Genomic DNA, 22,066 nt, shown 5'->3' on the forward strand with positions numbered 1-22,066 from the left:
GCAACTGTTGTGATTCAAGATATGCCCAAGAATAAATTCTGCGCCATAAAATTACCTGGATAACACTCAACCAAATATTCCAATAGGGCTTCCTGGGTCACAACTGTGCGATTAGCATTCATTTCGGAAATAACACAACAAAGCACTTCTGCCAAGGGAACAAACTGAGACTGAGGAATGGGCTTCATGGATATTACGGGTGCATCACCTGCAAAATGACACATGAGATTACTACACAAAGCAAAAACAAAGCAAAATACAATGGATGCTGGAGATTTACAATAAAAACAAAATACTGGAAAAACTCACTTGATCTGGTGGTGTCTATTTATAGAAGAACTGCAGAGTTTTGAGTCAAACAGGGCTCTTCTTCGGAACTAAATGAGATCCTCATATCTCTCAATTTCATGAGAGACTGAAAATGCAAAATTCTAACAGAGTAACAGAAGACAGGATGTTTCCCCCTAGCTAGTGGGGCCAGTATCAGAAAACACTTGATACTGAGGAAGCTTAGATAAGGAAAGAAAGGGAAGCTTATGGTAAATGAGGAGCCATAGAGGTGTACAGAAAGTGCAGGGGGTTACTTAAAAATGAAATTAGGAACACAAAGATGGGATATGAAAAACATTACAGGTAAAATAAAGGAAAATTCAGCTGACGCATAACCAAATTGTTGAATGCCCATGCCCAGATGAGATTTATCCCAGCCTGCTGTGGGTGACAAGGTAGAAGATTGCAGGGCCCTGACATTAATTTTCAAACTCTCTCTGGGCACAGGAGAGGTGCCAGAGGACTGGAGGATAGCTAATTTGTTACATTGATCAAGAAGAGTGCTAGGAATACAATAGGCTTGTGAATCTAACGTCAATGATAGGGAAAGTACAGTCATAGAGAGTCATAGAGTAATACAGCATGGACACAGGCCCTTCAGCCCAAATTGGTCCATGCTAACCATGGTGCCCACTCAGCTAGTTCCAACTGCCTGCATTTGGTCCATATCCTTCGAAACCCTTTCCATCCATGAATATATCCAAATGTTTTTAAACGTTGCTACTGTACCTGCCTCAACCACTTTCTCCAGCAGCCCATTCCATATATGCACCACTCTCTGTGTGAAGAAGTTGCCCCTTCAGGTCCTTCTTAAATCTTTCCTCTCTCACTTAAAAGTATGCCCTCTAGTTTTCAATACTTCATCCCTGGGAAAAGACTATATGGATTCATCGTATCTCTACTCCTCATGATTTTATACACCTTAATAAAGTCACCCCTCATTCTCCTACGTTCCAAGGAATAAAGTCCTATCCTGGTCAATCTCTCCATGTAACTCAGGCCTACTAATCCTGGAAACATCCTTGTAAATCTTTGCACACTTTCTAGTTTAACTACGTTTTTCCTATAACAGGATGACTAAAACTGTACAGAATACGCCAACTGCAGCCTCAGCAATAACTTATACAACTATATCATTTTGTCCCAACTCTTATACTCAAAACCTTGATTGATTAAGGTCAGCATGCTACATGCCTACTTCATCATTCTGTCCACCTGCGACACCGCTTTCAATAAACTATGTACTTCTACTCCTTGGTCCCTTTGTTCCACAACAATCCTCAGGACCTTACCATTTACTGTATAAGTCTGTATACCTTGGATTGGCTTTATAAAGTGCAACACCTCACACTCATCTGTATTGAATTGTTGGAACAAATTCTGAAGCGAGGAGAGGTAGAGGTTAACCATGGATAATATGGCTTTACCAGGGCATTATCAAGTTTGACAGGTTTGACTGAGATTTTCAATGAGCTTACTAGACTTGTGGATGAGGGTACTGCAGTGGATGAAGGATACATGGACTAATAAGGCTTTTGAGATGGTCTTGCAAAAGAGATACATCAAGGTGGTAAGAGCCATGATGTTCATGGTAATTTGGCAAGTTGGATCTAAAATTGGCTTAGTGACAGTAGGCAGAGGGTGATGGTTGGGGGTTGTTTGAGTGACTGGAAGCTGTATCTAATGGCATACCAGAGGGTTTGGTCCCTTCTGATTTGTACAGAACATTAATGAACAAAAATGAGCGTAGCAGATTTGATCAGTAAGTTCGCAGATGACATGGAAACTGGTGGTATGGTAAGGAGTGAGCAGGAAAACCTTAAAATGTAGGACAATACAGATGGGCAAAACAATGGGAAACAGAACTTAATCTTAAAAAGTGAGAGGTGATGCATTTTTGAAACATATAAAATTCTAACAGAATTAGATAGGGTAAGTGCAGGAAGGATGTTGCCAAAGCTAGGGGTCACAGTCTAGGGATGTGGGGATTTAGGACTGAGATGAGGATAAATGTCTTCACCGAAAGCACGGTGGGCCTGTGGAATTCTTGACCACAGAAAACGATTGAAGATGAAGCATTTAATGTTTTCAAAATAACATTGGATGTAGTTCTTGGGGCAAAATGGATCAAAAGGTTTGGGGAAGAAGCAGCAACAGGAGACTGAGGTGGATGATCAGCATGTTCATATTGAATGGCAGAGCAGGCTCGAAGGGCTGAAAGTCCTAATCATGCTCCTGTTTTCTATGCTTCTAAATTTCACAATACATAAGCAGGGTACCTTCTTCCCAGGCCCCACAGCATCTACCCATAAGAGCTGGGGTACTATTTACAACACAAGTAGTTGACACTAGCAATACTCAGTGTAAACATAAGTTCAAAGAGTTGATGAAGCAAAGCTTCTGATTGGAAGTCTGCACAGACTTAATTAATTGACATATTAATTGGCAAAAAGAATCAATAATTAGAATCTCTGGGGATGCATTTGTGATACAGATACCAGGATGAGGTCATACTCTGTTGTTCAGAACAAGATAACATTCAAATGTGTTGACAGTTCTCAGACAAATTATTGATTCATTTTATGTTTATTAGATTATCTGATCAACCGCTAGTGATTGTTACCAGCTAAAGTATGCACACTTCTGTAACAGCTTGCAATACTGTCATTACTTTAGTACTTTTCTCAAAGCCCCAAAATCATGTTTTGGATGTGGAAAATACTTGCCATGTAACTAAGCACATTAAATATTGAACATGACCATTTCAGAGTCAATAATAGATATGATTCACATTGAAAATGGACTCATATGGGACGTTTTGCCAGCAGCACACTACAAAGGAGCATAATTTGTACTAATTTCAGAGGTGCTGGAATAGTGAGCCTTAACTGGGAAGGTAATATCATCAGACAGTGGAACAATGGAGGTCCTATCAGTGCTCAGTGCAGCTATAGTGTACATTTACACACTGGTCTTGTATTGCCCATAACTATTGCATTTCACGCATACAATCACCACACCAATTTAATTGCCACGATGATTTCATCTCACAAATAAAAAGATTATTGAAGCTTTGTGCAGAATTTCTTATCACAGTTAGAATTCCATGGATAGATTCGATATTCTGCCAATTCACTATGCCTCGAGATCTTGCAATCTGGATAATCAGATCACCAACTGTTGACAGTGCGAAGACAGGCTTGCTGTGTCCATGTCTGCTCTCTGAATGGGCAGTTCACCCGGTGTATTCCCCTGCTATCTCATCATAACGCTGCAGCTTGTTCCCTCCCTAATGGTACTGTGGATTTGTCTACAACATACAGACTGCAGCAGCTCAATAAGGCAGGTCACCATCACCTTTTCAAGCACAAATTACAGACAGGCAATAAATGCTGGGCACAGCCGGTGAGTTTAAAAAAAAGAACTAAGAAGGCAAGGGAGTACATGATGAATAGTTGGATCCTAAGAAGCATTCAGGATCAGAGGGATCCATAGACCATTGATGACAACATGACAGATGGACAAGGTGGTTAAGAAGTGAAATGGCATACTTGTCTTTATTAATCAAGGCACTGGATTCAATATTAGAGAAGTTATGATCGAGATGTACAAGATGTGAGTTGAGTGACAGCTGTTTGTCATTTCTAGTTATTACAATGTCGAAAGGATGTGATTGCACTGGAAAGGGTACAGCAGAGATTTATCAGGATATTAAGAGATTCAGCAGCTATGAAGAGAGACTAGATAGGCCAGGGTTGTTTTCCTTAAAGCAAATCAGGCTGGCTGGTGGGAGTGCTGTGAATTGAGGTCCATAAAATTACAAGGAACACTGATAGAAAGAAATATTTCCATTTAGTAGAGGGATCAATAATTAAGGGGCATAGATTTGAAGGAGAGGGCAAGAAGTTTAGAGGGAATTTAGGAACAATATTTTCACTCAAAGAGTGGCGAGTATCTGGAAATCACTGCCCGAAAAGGTGGCAGAGGCAGAAACTATCACAAAATTTAAGGAGTATTCAGGTGATCACTCAAGGTCAGCTGGACCAAAGGTGACAGTGGTAGTACAGCACGGCAATGTGAACCTGTTAAAGCCTGAGAAGCAGAGTTTAGATTGAGGTCAGTGAGAACTGTGATGGTGGTGGTGCTGGGAGCAGAGCAAACTGGTGCTGAGTCCAGGAATGGAGCTCTGGTTGTGATGTCATGATGCAAAAAATGACATATAATCAACTGCTCAGCTGTCAGGACAAGAGACTGAGTGAATAGTATTTTGAGGGAGATAGAGTGTAAAGTAGAAATGGAGAGTGAGAGTGAGTAGTAGGTAAGGTTGTACAGGTTACAAGGTTCCTAGTGTATTATTTTTAGTTGCTGGGTTTACAATGGCAGGAGAACTTGGCCCTGCAGAATGCTCCCTCTGCAATGTGAGAGAGATCAGGGGACACTTCCAGTGTCCATGGTGACCATGTATAGAACACAGAACATAGAACATAGAACAGTACAGCACAGTACAGGCCCATCGGCCCACAATGTTGTGCCGAACTTTTACCCGAAACCTAAGGTCTGTCTAACCTCCACCGCTACCATATGTAGGATGTATGTTCAGCTACAGCTCATGATTGACCACATGGAGTGGCTGGAGCTACAGACAGACTCACTTTGGAGCATCCACAAAGCTGAGAATGTCATGGATAAAATGTTTTGCGAGGTTGTCACTGAAGAGCTGTAATTAAGGTCTACACACTTACTTACATCGAATGCCATCTGCCACAGTTTGCCCATTCACTTCGTCTATCATTATCTGTTTCCAATTTTACTTTATCGTCTACACTTTGTACAATGCCACCTAACCTTTGTCTTATCAACAAATTTGGATAAATGGCTTCCTGTGTCATTACCCAAATCATTCATAAATAATGTCAATAATTGAGGCCCTAACACATACCCTTGTGAGATACCCTGTTCACATCCTGCCAACTTGAGAACATATCCATTATCCCTACTTTCTGTTGCCTGCCACTCAACCAACTTCACAGCCATGTCAGTAATTTGTGGGTAATAGTGGGTTTCTACCTTAATTAACAGTCTCTTATGTGGGATATTATTAAATGCCTTCTGGAAGTCTGTAAAAACAACATGCATAGTCATTCCTTCCACTACTTCAGTCATCTCTTCAAAAAAATTAATGAGGTTTTTCAGGGATGACTTGCCTGTCACGAATCCATGCTGGTTGTCCCTGATGAACTGAAACCTCTCAAAGTGATCAGTTACCCCATCCTTCATTATAGACCCCAACAACTGAGTCCGAGCTGAAATCTTCTTCCAATAAAGGCCAAAGTGCTATTTGCTTCCTAATTTCTTAACACACCTGCATGTTCTAACTTATGGACTTATAAATATGGAAACACAAATTATTTTACTTTTGGGAGATTTATTTTATCTCAGGCGACTGTCTGTGTGGAGTTTGGACATTCTTTCCGTGTCTACATGGGTTTACACCAGGTGCTCCAGTTTCCTCCCACAGTCCAAAGATGTGCATGCTAGGTGGACTGGCCATGCTAAATTGCCCGAAGTGTTCAGGGATGTGTAGATTAGTGGGTTATAGGGGAATGGGTCTGGGTGGAATGCTCCGAAATGGGGCAGATAGGAGGGAAAAAGAGACCAGAGAGGGAAGCAGCAGGCAAGAAAGGGAGTGATTGGGCACAGAGGGTGGAGATGAGGCAGAAAGGTGGAGAAAGAGGAAGAGACAGGGTGGCAGAGAGAGAGTGAGAGAGAGAGGCGGGGGGGAAAGAGAGAGAGGGGAGAGAGAGAGAGAGAGAGAGAGAGAGAGAGAGAGAGAGAGAGAGAGAGAGAGAGAGAGAGAGAGAGAGAGAGAGAAAGACAGGAGGGAAAGAGAGACACTGTATGTGAGCGAAAAGGCAGAGAGAGAGAGAGAGAGAGAGAGAGAGATAGGCATGGAGTAGAGAGAAGGGGAGAGAGGGGCAGAGGGCAGGAGACAGATAGAAAGCAGGAGTAAGTGGGGAAACAGAGGTGGGGTATTCTGGATGGAGATCCGGTGTGGACGTGGTGTCGAAATGGGGTCGACGAGGTCAGAAATCACACAACACCAGGTTCTAGTCCAATAGGGTTATTTAAAAACACAAGCTTTCAGAGTCTTACTCCTTCATCAGGTGTTAGTGAGAGAGGTAGTATCAGACACAGAATTTATCAGTAAAAGATTAAAGGGCCACACCACTTATGAGGATGTACTAAACAAACCTAAGATGCTGTTAAATCTTTAGAAGGTTTGAATTGATTACTATGTATATGTAAATCCCTAAATTCCTTTAAAGTCACTATCCTGAGAAAACTAAAGGTTTTATCAGCGTAAAGAAAAGGTGACATTTTAAATCGGACAATGCATACTAGCTTTGTTTAGAATCTGTTTGTGTTTTGTTTTGGAGTCAGACTGGTTTATTTCTAAAGTAGGAATTTATAAAACACCACATTGACTGACCATCTATAAATTTTGCTTTTTGAACAAAAGAGAATGTATCTGCAAATACAAATTCACCCCATGGATTCATGTGTGTGTGTGCATGTGCGTGCATATGCTTGAGAGACAGTGTGTGCGCATGGGAGGATCTATGTACGTGCATGTGCGTGTGCGTGTGTTATACTGTTGTTGTGTCCATTCATCAGTTGTGATAGCTTCCGCATAGTCTCACCAGTATACAATGCCTCGGGGCATCCTTGCCTGCAGCATCTGAGATAGACAATGTTGGCCAAGTCACACCAGTATCTGCCGTGCATGTGGTGAGTGGTGATGGTGGGACTCATGTTGAAGATCTGACATATCTTGCAGAGGTTGCCATGACAGGGTTGTACAGTGTTGAAATCGATGTTGTCCTGAAGGCTGGGTAGTTTGCTGCGAACAATGGTCTGTTTAGGGTTTGGCGGTTGTTTGAAGGCGAGAAGTGAGGTGTGGGGAAGATTTTGGTGAGACGCTCATCATCATTGATAATGTGTTAAAGGCTGTGAAGAAACATGGCGTAGTTTCTCCGCTCCTGGGATGTACTGCATGATGAAGGACACCCTTTGAGACATATCCCATGTCTCTCTTCTGAGGAGGTTGAGATCTACCTGCCGATCTGACCAAACAACACACCCGTCAACTGTACAGACTGGTCAAAACTTTTGATCCAGTCCTTCAGAGGACTCTATGCACTCTCATCCTGCATACTTTCCACGCAGGTGACTTCTACCACCTTCTGGAGATGTACAAAGATATACAAAACCAACACACCTGGATGTCCCATCGTATCAGGCAATGAGACCCTGGTGAGAACCTCTCTGGTTATGTCGAGGACATTTTGAAACCCAATGAACCGGGAACCTCCAGCTTCTGTTGTGACACTACAGATTTCTTAAAGAAACTCAGCACCCACAGACCAGTCAAATCAGGAACATTCCTTGTCTCAATCGACATTTCAACACTGTACACCAGCATCCCCGAAGACGACGGCATCGCCGTAACAGCCTCAGTACTCAATACCACAAACTGCCAATTTCCTAACGCCACCTTACAACTTATCCGCTTCATTCTCGACTACAATGTCTTCACCTTCGACAACCAGTTCTTCATTCAGACACAAAGAACAGCCATAGGGACCAGATTTGCTCCCTAATATGCCAACATGTTCATGCACAGGTTCGAACAAGACTTCTTTGGTGCACAGAACCTATAACCAATGCTATACACCAGATACATTGATGGCACTTTCTTCCTTTGGACTCACAGTGAGGAATCACTGAAACAACTACATAGCAATATCAATAAGTTTCATCCACCATCACACTTGCCATGGACTACTCTTTTGAATCAGTCTCATTCTTGGACACATGCATCTCCATCAAGGAAGGACAGCTCTGTACCTCATTCTTCTGCGAGATGCTACATTTCTCTAGCTTCCACCCCAAACATATTAGAAAAGCAATCCCCTACAGAGAAGCCCCACGCATACACAGGATCTGTTTGGATGAGGAGGAATGAGACAGACACATAAAGATGTTGAAGGATGCCCTCAAAGAACAAGAACACAGAAAATTACAGCACAGGAACAGGCCCTTTGGCTCTCCAAGCCTGTGCCAATCCAGATCCTCTATCCTACCCTGTTGCCTATTTTCCAAGGATCTGTATCCCTCTGCTCTGTACCCATTCATGTATCTGTCTAGATACATCTTAAATGGCACTATTGTGCCCGCTTCTACCACCTCTGCTGGCAACGCATTCCAGGCACCCGCCACCCTCTGCGTAAAGAACTTTCCATGCATTTCTCCTTTAAACTTTTCCCCTTTCACCTTGAAATCATGACGCCTAGTAACTGAGTCCCCCTAACTCTGGGAAAAAGCTTCTTGCTATCCACCCTGTCTCTACCTCTCATAATTTTGTAGACCTCAATCAGGTCTCCCCTCAACCTCCATTTTTTTGAATGTAAATAATCCTAATCTACTCAACCTCCCTTCATAGCTAGCGCCCTCCATACCAGGCGACATCCTGGTGAACCTCCTCTGCACCCTGTCCAAAGCATCCACTTTTGGTGCACAGATAGTAGGAACTGCTGATGCTGGAGAAACTGAGATAAGAAGGTATAGAGCACGATGAACACAGCAGACCAATCAGAGGAGCAGGAAAGCTGACGTTTCGGGTTGAGGCCCTTCTTCAGAAACGGGGGAGGGGAAGGGAGGGGGGAGGCAGATAGAAGATGGATGAAGGAAAAGATAGGTGGAGAGGAGTTAGACAGGTCAAAGAGGCGGGGTTGGACCCAGTGAAGGTGAATGTAGGTGGGGAATTAGGGAGGGGATAGATCGGTCCAGGGAGGTTGGACAGGTCAAGGAGGCGGGACGAGGTTTGTGGGTAGGAGATAGGGGTAGGGCTTGAGGTGGGAGGAATGGTTAGGGAGGCAGGGATTAGCTAGGCTGGTTTTGGGATGCGGTAGGGTGAGGGGAGATTTTTAAACTTGTGAAGTCCACATTGCTACCATTGGGCTGCAGGGTTCCCGAGCAAAGTATGAGATTCTGTTCCTGCAGCTTTCGGGTGGCATCATTGTGGCACTGCAGGAGGCCCAGGATGGACATGTCATTCAAGGAGTGGGAGGGGGAATTGAAATGGTTCGCAACTGGGAGGCGTAGTTGTTTGTTGCAAACCGAGCGTTGGTGTTCCCTCCCCACCCTTTTCTGCTTTCCGGAGGGACCATTTTCTCCGTGACTCCCTTGTTCACTCCACACTCCTCACCAGCCCCACCACCCCCGGCACATGTCCCTGCAACTGAAGCTACACCTGCCCCTACACCGCCCCCCTCACTCCCATCCCAGGCCCTAAGAAGACCTTCCACATCAAACTGATGTTCACCTGAACATCTGCTAACGTGGTATACTGTATCTGCAGTTCCCATTGTGGCCTCCTCTACATCAGAGAAACCAAGCAAATACCTGGGGACAACTTTGCTGAACACCAACGCTCAGTTCACAACAAACAACTACATCTCCCAGTTGCGAACCATTTCAATGCCCCCTCCCACTCACTGGACGACATGTCCATCCTGGGCCTCCTGCAGTGCCACAACGATGCCACCTGAAAGCTGCAGGAACAGCATCTCATACTTTGCTTGGGAACCCTGCAACCCAATGGTATCAATGTGGACTTCACAAGTTTCAAATGTCCCCTCCCACTACCGCATCCCAAAACCAGCCTAGCTAATCCTTGCCTCCCTAACCATTCCTCCCATCTCAAGCCCTACCCCCATCTCCTACCCACAAACCTCATCCCGGCTCCTTGACCTGTCCGTGCTCCCTGGACCGATCTATCTCTTCCCTGACTCCCCACCTACATGCACCCTCACTGGCTCCAACCCTGCCTGTTTGATCTGTCTGTCTCCTCTCCACCTATCTTCTCCTTCATCCATCTTCTATCCGCCTTCCCCTCTCTCCCTATTTATTTCAGAATCCCCTTCCCCTCCCCCTCCCCCATTTCTGAAGAAGGTTTTGACCCAAAACATCAACTCTCCTGCTCTTCTGATGCTGCTTGGCCTGCTGTGTTCATCCAGTTCTATAATGTGTTATCTCACATACTTTTGGTAATGTGGTGAACAGAACTGTGTGCAGTATTCCAAACGTGGTTGAACCGAAGTCCTATACAACTGTAACACAACCTTCCAACTCTTGTACTCAATAGCCCGTCTGAAGAATGAAAATATGCTGCATGCCTTCTTGACCAGTCTGTCAACCTGCGTTGCCACCTTCAGGATACAATGGAACTGGACACCCAGATATCTCTGTGCATCAATTTTCCCCATGGCTTTTCCATTTAACGTATAGTTCACTCTTGAATTGGATCTTCCAAAATGCATCACCTTGCATTTGCCTGGATTGAACTCCATCTGCCATTTCTCTGCCCAACTCTCCAATCTATCTATATTGTGCTGCATTCTCCGACAGTCCCCTTCACTATCTGCTACTCCACCAATCTTAGTGTCATCTGCAAGCTTGCTAATCAGACCATTTATACCTTCCTCCAGATCATTTATGTATATCAAAAACAACAGTGGTCCCAAAATGGATCCCTGTGGAATACTATTGGTCACAGTTCTCCATTTTGAGAAACTCCCTTCCACCTCAACTCTCTGTCTCCTGTTGCCCAGCCAGTTCTCTATCCATCAAGCTAGTACACCCTGGACCCCATGCGAGTTCACTTTCTCCATCAGCCTGCCATGGGGAACTTTTTCAAACGCCTTGCTGAAGTCCATGTATATGACATCTACAGCCCTTCCCTAATCTATCAACTTTGTTACTTCCTCAAAGAATTCTATCAAGTTGGGAAGACATGATCTTCCCTGCACAAAACCATGCTGCCTATCTCTAATAAGCCCATTTTCTTATAAATATAAATAGATTCTATCCCTCAGTATCTTCTCCAGCAGCTTCCCCACCACTGGTGTCAGGCTCACCTGTCTATAATAACCTGGATTATCCGTGCTACACTTTTTAAACGAGGGAACAACATTAGCAATTCTCCAGTCCTCCAGCACCTCACCCAGGCTCAAGGATGCTGCAGAGATATCTGTTAAGGCCCCTGAAATTTCCTCTCTCGTTTCCCTCTGTAACCTGGGATAGATCCCACCCTGACCTGGGGGCTTGTCCACCCTAATGCCTTTTAGAATACCCAACACTTCCTCCCTCCTTATGCTGACTTGACTTAGAGTAATCAAACATGTATCGCTAACCTCAACATCCATTGTGTCCCTCTCTCTCAGTGAATACCGATGCAAAGTACTCATTAAGAATCTCACTCATTTTCCCTGACTCATTGCAATAACTTACCTCCTTTGTCCTTGAGTGGGCCAACCCTTTCTCGAGTTACCCTCTTGCTCCTTATGTATGAATAAAAGGCTTTGGGATTTTCCTTAACCCTGTTTGCTAAAGATATTTCATGACCCCTTTTAGCACTCTTAATTCCTCATTTCAGATTGGTCCTACTTTCCCGATATTATTCCAAAGTTTTGTCTGTCTTCATTCACCTAAACCTTATGTATGCTTCCTTTTTCCTCTTTGTTAGTCTTACAATTTCACCTGTCATTAATGGTTCTCTAATCTTGCCCTTTCTATCCCTTATTTTCACAGGGGCATGTGTGTCCTGCACGCTAATCAACCTCTCTTCAAAAGCCTCCCAGATATCAAATGTGGACTTACCCTCAAACAGCTGGTCCCAATCCACATTCCCCAGCTCCTGCCAAATTTTGCTATAGTTAGCCTTCCCCCAATTCAGCACTCTTCCTTTAAGACCACTCTCGTCTTTGTCCATCAGTATTCTCAAACTTACGGAATTGTGATCACTATTCCCAAAGTAATCCCCTACTGAAACTTCAACCACCCTGGTCGGGCTCATTCCCCAATACCAGTTCCAGTGTGGCCCCTTCTTGAGTTGGACTATTTACATACTGCTCTATAAAACCCTCTTGGAAGTTCCTTACAAATTCTGCTCCATCTAAACCCCTAACATGAAGTGAATCCCAGTCAATGTACGGAAAATCAAAATCTCCTGTCACCACCACCCTGTTGCTCCTACATCTTTCCATAATCTGCTTACATATTTGTACCTCTATCTCACACTCGCTGTTGCGAGACCTGTAGTACAGCCCCAACATTGTTATTGCATCCTTCCTATTTCTGAGCTCTGCCCATATTGCCTCACTGCTCGAGACCTCCACACTGCCCTCCTTCAGCACAGCTGTGATAGGAAGAGGATATGATGCTCAACTCAGCGATTTTCAGTCCCAACGTGCTACAGCGAGAAACTGCAATAACCTTCTCAGAAGACAGACATGGGATTCAACCAATAGGGTATCATTCCTCATCCAGTACTTCCCAGGAGCTTGGGAATGTTGTTAGTGATGCTTGTTAACGATGATGAGCACCTCATCAAGATCTTACCCATGTCTCCACTTCTCACCTTCAAATAACCACCAAACCTTAAACAGACCATTGTTCACAACAAATTACCTAGTCTTCAGAACATTGGCCACGACACTATATGACCCTGCCAGAGCAATCTCTGCAAGACATGCCAGATCTTCAACATGAACACTACCATCACACATAGGAACACCACCCACCATGTACATGGCAGATACTCATGTGACTCAGCCAACATTGTGGAAGGAGCACCCCCCCCCCCACCCCGCCACAAATCATAGAACATTACAGCACAGTACAGGCCCTTCGGCCCTCGATGTTGTGCCGACCTGTCATACCGATCTCAAGCCCATCTAACCTACACAATTCCATGTACGTCCATATGCTTATCCAATGATGACTTAAATGCACCTAAAGTTGACGAATCTACTACCGTTGCAGGCAAAGCATTCCATTCCCTTACTACTCTGAGTAAAGAAACTACCTCTGACATCTGTCCTATATCTTTCACCCCTCAATTTAAAGCTATGCCCCCTCGTGCTCGCCGTCACCATCCTAGGAAAAAGGCTCTCCCTATCCACCCTATCTAACCCTCTGATTATTTTATATGTTTCAATTAAGTTAAATCCCGATGACACTACACACAATCACAAATCCCATTATCTCTGAACACAATCATATAGTCAGGTTATCCTAGGGGGAGGATGGAAGATGAAGATGCCACTCCAGTAATTAAAACTTAAAGACTGCTTTGTTCTGACTCAGAACCCAGGACTTGACGACTAGTAATCATAGAATAGGGAATTGTGGAATACTTGTATGTTGAGACTATCTAATTTAGGCTTACCTTCACTGCATTCCGCTTCAATTAATATATGTCTGGTTGTCTAAGTAATGACCTTGCCTTGCTAAAACACAGTACAATTGCTGTTTGTTTTAGCTTGTTTAATCAGAGCCTCCCTGACCGTCCTGCGAGACGGTGTCTTGCAGCTCTCACTGCTATAATCGATTGCAAGCTTGAATGAATGACGCAAGACTCTTGTCCTCGTGGTGTGTCTTTTAGAGTTTGAAAAGACCCCCTACAGACTGGCGTTGCAAGCAGAGTGCTCCGTGTGAGCCCACCAAGATGGGTCTAGTATTGGGGTGAGCACGTTATTTCACCACCCTCTTGGGTTAGAATAGACATATCTCCAGTATTGACTCTGTAAATTCCGGCACCCGACTGAAATTACTGAACCGTGGCTAGGAGGTACGAGAGTCTTGATGGACGGATAGCCCCCGGGTAATAAGCGCGCAGGTATTAAGAGGTCGACAGATTGACCCTTAGTAGGCAAGGAAAGAGACCTGGACTAACAGATCAGAATAGGTAGACTGGCTTACCTAACAACAGGTCATGGCTAGCGGAGGAGGAGGATGGGGTCCTGAAAGATCCATCCTACAAACAATATGTGAGTCTAATAAGAAATCGATCACAAACATGACTAAGAATGGATGGAATGAGGATTGAACCGCCGGGGAGCAAAAAGCATGGTGGTTAGGGCAAAGGAAAGATAGAGAACAGAAGGGGTTAATAATTATGGAAAAATAAGACATTAGGCAAAGAGAAATCCAAATAGTTTAGTACTGACAGTAACAGTTTGTAGCATTACATGCTGGCAATGCCAGAGCCAACCACTCCTCAGACATAAACAAACCCCAGGGGACCCCAGACATAGTTGCAGGGCAGACACTTCCTACCCCTTAAGGAATGGGACACAGCCTACACCCAGACCACCCACCACATGACCACTACCAACACAACCCCTCACATAATGTGGACTTCACCAGTTTCAAAATCTCCCCTTCCCCCACTGCATCCCTAAACCAGCCCAGTTCATCCCCTCCCCCCACTGCACCACACAACCAGCCCAGCTCTTCCCCCCCACCCACTGCATCCCAAAACCAGTCCAACCTGTCTCTGCCTCCCTAACCGGTTCTTCCTCTCACCCATCCCTTCCTCCCACCCCAAGCCACACCCCCAGCTACCTACTAACCTCATCCCACCTCCTTGACCTGTCCGTCTTCCCTGGACTGACCTATCCCCTCCCTACCTCCCCACCTACACCCTCTCCACCTATCTTCTTTACTCTCCATCTTCGGTCCGCCTCCCCCTCTCTCCCTATTTATTCCAGTTCCCTCCCCCCATCCCCCTCTCTGATGAAGGGTCTAGGCCCGAAACGTCAGCTTTTGTGCTCCTGAGATGCTGCTTGGCCTGCTGTGTTCATCCAGCCTCACATTTTATTACCCTCACATATAGCGACACCCAGACATCACTCAACACATCAATCTTGTTACACCCTTGGGGTGTACTGTTACAAACTCCCACCTGGAAAACTGTTAGACTTATCATCCATCCCTCACCACAGCTGTCCGACACCTGCCCTCAATCCATATCAGAAGCCTTTAAGCTCCGCTTCACCGAGGATGCCCGGGGGATCACCACAGCTACAGTTGAGAAACATTCACCAGTTTGTCAACAGCCATTGGCACAAGCGAGACATTGTCGCATAGGCAGGGGCTAAGGCTGCATTCTGCATGGCAGCAGTGAGTGCTGCAGGTGAAGCTACTCTCCCAGAAGAAATCAAGACCCTCAGAGCCAATCTAAAGACTTTGCTTCTCCAAGGTGGACATAACAACTTACAGAACACTGAATTGACTAAACAAGCAAATGACTTATTTTTTAATTCCCTCCAGATTGGATTGAGAACTGAACAAACATTGAGAAAATGGAGGGACATCCTACAGATATCCTTTGTGGCAAGTCTGAACCTTACCTGCTCTACTGACAGTACTGACAGTTAGTGGATGAGATGCCACCCAAACTCCCTCCAATTTATGAAAACTGGCTACAACTCATACAGGTCGAACACAACATCATAGAAGAGTTCCCCAAGCAGCAAAACCAAGATGAACACAACATCAATGAAACAAGCAAGGTTCTCAGGCAGACTAATATCTTTACCCATATCTGGAACTGGGGGATGAATGTCCAAATTCACCCTTGGATTCAGATTGCCTCACACATGGTGGTCATTGCCCAGTGCCTCATACTCTTGATCTAACTGATTTACACTTGTTGCCATAGAACAATCCTGCATAAGCAGGATTGGAACCCCTCTTGAAACGAGTCGAATACCCAAGACCGCAAGAGCACCCCAGATGATATGATACCATAAATGTCCTGTGGTGCATGTGGTCACCGACCAAAAGGGGGGTCTGAAGGAGCCGTTTGCCACCACCCAGCCACAAACCTCTACAACACTACACACAAACACGTAGTCAAGTTATCCTAGGGGAAGGATAGATGAAGATGCCACTCTAGTAATTAAAACTTAAAGACTGCTTTGTTCTGACTCAGAACTCAGGACTTGATGGTTAGTAACCACAGGAGAAGGAATTGTGGAATACTTGTATGTTGAGACTGTCTAATTTAGGCTGAGCAGAAATGAGTTAAAATAATACATGACGAGCAGCACGAAGTAGAGAAACTTTAGCTTTATGAAACAGTACAGATTTCTCAGGAGCAGATTGCGAGGCAGAGCCTGGAAAGGTACAGAAGTCACAGGGTTGTAGTCATGGGCGACTTCAACTTTCCAAATATTGATTGGGAACTTTTTAGTTTTAATAGTTCAGATGGAGCGGGTTTTGTCCAGTGCATTCAGGAAGGATTCCTGACACAGTATGTATAAAGACCAACACGACAAGAGGCCACTTTGGATTTGGTGCTTGGCAATGGGCCAGGCCAAGTGTTGGACCTGATGGTAGGAGAGCATTTTGGCAGTAGCGATTGTAACTCTGTTACTTTTACAATAGTCATGGAAAAGGATAGGTACATACAGCAAGGTAAGGTTTATAATTGGGGGAAGGGTAATTATAATTCTGTTAGGCAAGAACTGGGTAACATAAAATGGGAACAGATGCTGTCAGGGAAGAGCACTGCAGAACTGTGGAGATTGTTTAGGGAATGCATACTGTGTGTGATCGATATGTTTGTCCCTGGCAGGCAGGGAAGATGTGGTCGATTGAGGTGACCTAGGTTCTCGGGAGAGGTTGAACAACGAGTTAAGAGGAAGAAGGATGCTTACATAATGTTGAGGAAACAAGGATTGGAAAAGGCTCCAGAGCGATACAAGTTAGCCAGGAAGGAGCTGAAGAAGAGCTTAGGAGAACAATAAGGGAGCATGAGAAAACCTTGGCAGGTAGGATCAAGGAAAACCCCAAGGCTTTTTACCTGTACATGAGGAATAAGAGAATGACCAGAGAAAGGGTAGGGCTGATAAAGGGAATTTGTGCACTGAGCCTAAAGAGATAGGGGAGGTCGTTTCCTTTGGTATTCACAACTGAGAGGGACCTAGTTGTAGGGGAGGACACAGCGAAACATGCTAGTCAGCTAGAGGAGGTGGATGTTAGTAAGGAAGATGTACTTGGAATTTTGAGGAACTTAAAGATAGATAAGTCCCCCAGGCCTGATGGGATTTATCCAAGGATTCTATGGAAAGCGAGGGAAAAGATCGCAGGGCCTTTGGCAATGATCTTTTCATCCTCACTGTCCACGGGAATAGTGCCGGAAGATGTTAGAGTGGCAAACGTCATCCCCATGTTCAAAAAAGGGAATAGTGATAACCCTGGAAATTACAGGCCAATTAGTCTTACTTCAGTGGTACGCAAATTATTGGAAAGGGCTCTGAGAGATAGGATTCATGATCACTTGGAAAGGCACAGGTTGATTCATGATAGTCAGCATGGATTTGTGAGGGGTAGATCATGCCTCACTAACCTAATTGAATTTTTTGAAGAGGTGACCAAACACATGGATGAAGGTAGAGCAGTGAATGTGGTGCACGTGGATTCAAGGAAGGCATTTGATAAGGTTCCTCCTAGGCTCAAGCAGGAAGTAAGGAGGCATGGGATAGGGGAAATGTGGCAGATTGGATGCAGAATTGGCTGACCCTTAGAAGACAAAGGGTGGTAATGGATGGAAAATATTCAGCATGGTTCTCAGTTATGAGTGGCGAACCACAAGGATCTGTTCTGGGTCCGCTTCTATTTGTGATTTTTGCAAATGATTTGGATGTAGCAGTGGAAGTGTGGATTACTAAGTTCGTGGACAATACAAGGGTGGGTCCAGTTGTGGATATGGCAGAGGGCTGTTCTAGGTTACAAATGGACAGTGATAGGATACAGGGCTGGGCTGAGAAGTGGCAGATGGAGTTTAACCCTGAAAAGTGTGAGGTGATTCATTTTGGAAGGATAAACTTCAAAGCAGAATACAGGGTGAACAGAACGATTCTTGGCAGTGTGGAGAAGCAGATGGATCTTGGGGTTCACGTCCACAATTTCCTGAAAGTTGCCACCCAGGTGGATAGAGTTGTTTAGAAGGCATATGTTAACTTTCATTAATAGAGGGACTGAATTCAAGAGTCGTGAAGTTATGTTCCAGCTTTACAAAAGTCTGGCTCGGCTACATCTGGAATATTGTGCCCAGTTGTCATTACAGGAATGATGTGGAAGCATTGGAATAGGTGCAGAGGAGATTTACCAGGATGTTGCCTGGAATGGAGGGGAGGTCTTACGAGGAAAGGTTGAGAGAGCTAGGGCTTTTCTCTTTAGAATGACGAGGGATGAGAGGTGATTTGATAGAGGTGTACAAAATGATCAGAGGTATACAGCGGACAGCCAGAGATATTTTCCTAGAGTGCAGGTAGCTATTACGAGGGGGCATAGTTTTAAAGTGAGTGGAGGTAGATATAGGGGAGACGTCAGAGGTAGGTTCTTTACTCAGAGTGGTCGCGGCGTGGAATGCATTGCTGGAGAGGGTAGTGGAGTTGGCCTCATTAGGGGCATTTAAACGGCTATTAGATAGGCATATGAATGATAGTGTAAGGTAGGGATGAAGGTTAGATAGACCTTAGGTTTAGAGTAAAAGTTCAGCACAACATTGGGGGCTGAAGGGCCTGTAATGTTCTATGTTCTATGCTGCAACTGCAACCTGCCTTTCTCTAGCCTAGCCTGAGAAGTAACATAGGACAGATAGCAAAAGTCAAGGACTCACAGCATCTGTACACTTATCTTCACCCCATTCTGCTTCAATTAATGTATGACTGGTTGTCTAAGTAATGACCTTGCCTTGCCAAAACACAGTATAATTGCAGTTTGTTTTAACTTGTTTAATCAGAGCCTTCGTGACCATCCTGTGAGACAGTGTCTTGGAGCTCTCCCTGCTATAATCGATTGCAAGCTTGAATAAAGAAGTGCTACCACTGAAGCAAGACTCTAGTCTTCATAGTCTTTTAGAGGTTGAAAAGACCTCCTACAATTGTCTACCTTATACGCTGCAGGTAAGGATGCCCTGAGGCATGGTACATTGGCAAAACCATGCAGACACTATGACAACGGATGAATGGACACCACACAACAATTGGCAGACAGGGATGTTCCCTCCCAGTCAAGGAACACTTCAGCAGGCAAGTACATTTGGCCTTTCATCGTCAGGTAAAAGTTCACCAAGGTGGACATTGGGACAAAAACAATGCAGAGTTGCCAAGCAGAGGCTGATAGCCTCAATTGGAATTCATCTCACACGACAGACTGTTACTCTCTCTCTCTCTCTCTCTCTCTCTCTCACACACACACACACTTGAATCTATGGGGTAAATTTGGATTTGTGGATACACTCTATTTTGTTCAAAAAACACACAATTTATAGACAATCAGTCAATGTGGCGTTTTATAAATTCCTACTTTAGAAATAAAACCAGTCTGACTCCAAACCAAAATAAACAGATTCTAAACAACACCAAACATTCATTGTCTGACCTAAAATGTCACTTCCTCTTTACACTAATAAAACCTTCAGTTTTCTCAGGACAATGACTTCAAAGGAATTTGGGGATCTACTTATATGTGGTAATCAGTTAAGACCTTCTAACTGATTAAAGATTTAACAGCATCTTTGGTTTGTTTAGTACATACTCATAAGTGGTATGGCCCTTTGATCTTTTACTTATAAATTCTGCCTCTTATACAACATCTCTCAATAACACCTGAAGGAGGAGTAAGCTCTGAAAGCTTGTGTTATGAAATAAACTGGATGGAGATAGAAAGGGGGGCACAGAGAAGGGACAGAGAGTGGGCTACAGAAAAGGCAGGAGTGGGAACAAAGACAGAGAGGAAGTGAGAGCAGAGAGATGAAGATGCAGCAGGGGATGTAGAGGGAGGGAGAGGACAGCAGAGAGGATGTGGGGCTGGGGACAGAAAGTGAGCATGGGATGGAGGGAGAGACAGGGTGGGAGTGGAGAAAAGAGAGAGGCAGGATAGAGGGAGGGAGGGGTGAGAGAGAGACAGACAGACAGAGAGAGATGGGGAGAGAGAGCAGCAGTGGTCACAGAGCAGGAGGAAGAAGCATCTAGAGAGAGGGAATGGAATGGGTGCAGAAGAGGAGGGAGGAGGGAGTGGAGATGAGGAGGAGGAGGGGGAGGGAGCAGGTGATGGAAATAGAATTACAGAGCTGTAAAACATGGGAACATACCCCTTGGTGCAACCGGTCCATGCCGACCAGATATCTAGTACTATTTGCCAGCATTTGACCCATATCCCTCTAAATCCTAGATAACAAAGCTGACGCTTCGGGCCTCGACCCTTCGGGCTAAAACGTCAGCTTTTGTGCTCCTAAGATGCTGCTTGGCTTGCTGTGTTCATCCAGCTCTACACTTTAGAACATAGAACATAGAACATAGAACAGTACAGCACAGAACAGGCCCTTCAGCCCACAATGTTGTGCCGACCATTGATCCTCATGGATGCACCCTCAAATTTCTGTGACCATATGCATGTCCAGCAGTCTCTTAAATGACCCCAATGACCTTGCTTCCACAACTGCTGCTGGCAACGCATTCCATGCTCTCACAACTCTCTGCGTAAAGAACCTGCCTCTGACATCCCCTCTATACTTTCCACCAACCAGCTTAAAACTATGACCCCTCGTGCTAGCCATTTCTGCCCTGGGAAATAGTCTCTGGCTATCGACTCTATCTATGCCTCTCATTATCTTGTATACCTCAATTAGGTCCCCTCTCCTCCTCCTTTTCTCCAATGAAAAGAGACCGAGCTCAGTCAACCTCTCTTCATAAGATAAGCCCTCCAGTCCAGGCAGCATCCTGGTAAACCTCCTCTGAACCCTCTCCAAAGCATCCACATCTTTCCTATAATAGGGCGCCCAGAACTGGACGCAGTATTCCAAGTGCGGTCTAACCAAAGTTTTATAGAGCTGCAACAAGATCTCACGACTCTTAAACTCAATCCCCCTGTTAATGAAAGCCAAAACACCATATGCTTTCTTAACAACCCTGTCCACTTGGGTGGCCATTTTAAGGGATCTATGTATCTGCACACCAAGATCCCTCTGTTCCTCCACTCTGCCAAGAATCCTATCCTTAATCCTGTACTCAGCTTTCAAATTCGACCTTCCAAAATGCATCACCTCGCATTTATCCAGGTTGAACTCCATCTGCCACCTCTCAGCCCATCTCTGCATCCTGTCAATGTCCCGCTGCAGCCTACAACAGCCCTCTACACTGTCAACGACACCTCCGACCTTTGTGTCGTCTGCAAACTTGCTGACCCATCCTTCAATTCCCTCGTCCAAGTCATTAATAAAAATTACAAACAGTAGAGGCCCAAGGACAGAGCCCTGTGGAACTCCACTCACCACTGACTTCCAGGCAGAATATTTTCCTTCTACTACCACTCGCTGTCTTCTGTTGGCCAGCCAATTCTGTATCCAAGCAGCTAAGTTCCCCTGTATCCCATTCCTCCTGACCTTCTGAATGAGCCTTCCATGGGGAACCTTATCAAATGCCTTACTGAAGTCCATATACACCACATCCACAGCTTGACCCTCATCAACCTTACTAGTCACATCCTCAAAAAACTCGATAAGGTTTGTAAGGCATGACCTACCCCTCACAAAGCCGTGTTGACTGTATTTGATCAAGCCATGCTCTTCCAGATGGTCATAAATCTTATCCCTCAGAATCCTTTCTAACACCTTGCAGACGACAGACGTGAGACTTACCGGTCTATAATTGCCGGGGATTTCCCTATTTCCTTTCTTGAAGAGAGGAATTACATTTGCCTCTCTCCAGTCCTCAGGTACGACTCCAGTGGAGAGCGAGGATGCAAAGATCTTCGCAAGTGGCGAAGCAATTGCATTTCTCGCTTCCCAAAGCAGCCGAGGACAAATCTGATCCGGGCC

General features: G+C 44.8%; 1 protein-coding gene across 1 annotated transcript in view; it reads right to left on the reverse strand.

Annotated features, from left to right (window-relative positions):
• Positions 1–22,066, reverse strand: part of stox1 (storkhead box 1) — a 58,408-nt gene that overhangs the window by 12,340 nt on the left and 24,002 nt on the right. Inside the window, exon 2 of the mRNA XM_048551467.2 lies at positions 56–208. Within this exon, the coding sequence (XP_048407424.2) occupies positions 56–208 (153 nt within the window). The remainder of the gene's footprint in view (positions 1–55; positions 209–22,066) is intronic.

The sequence above is a fragment of the Stegostoma tigrinum genome, chromosome 20 (assembly GCF_030684315.1).
Source record: "Stegostoma tigrinum isolate sSteTig4 chromosome 20, sSteTig4.hap1, whole genome shotgun sequence".
NCBI lineage: Eukaryota > Metazoa > Chordata > Chondrichthyes > Orectolobiformes > Stegostomatidae > Stegostoma > Stegostoma tigrinum.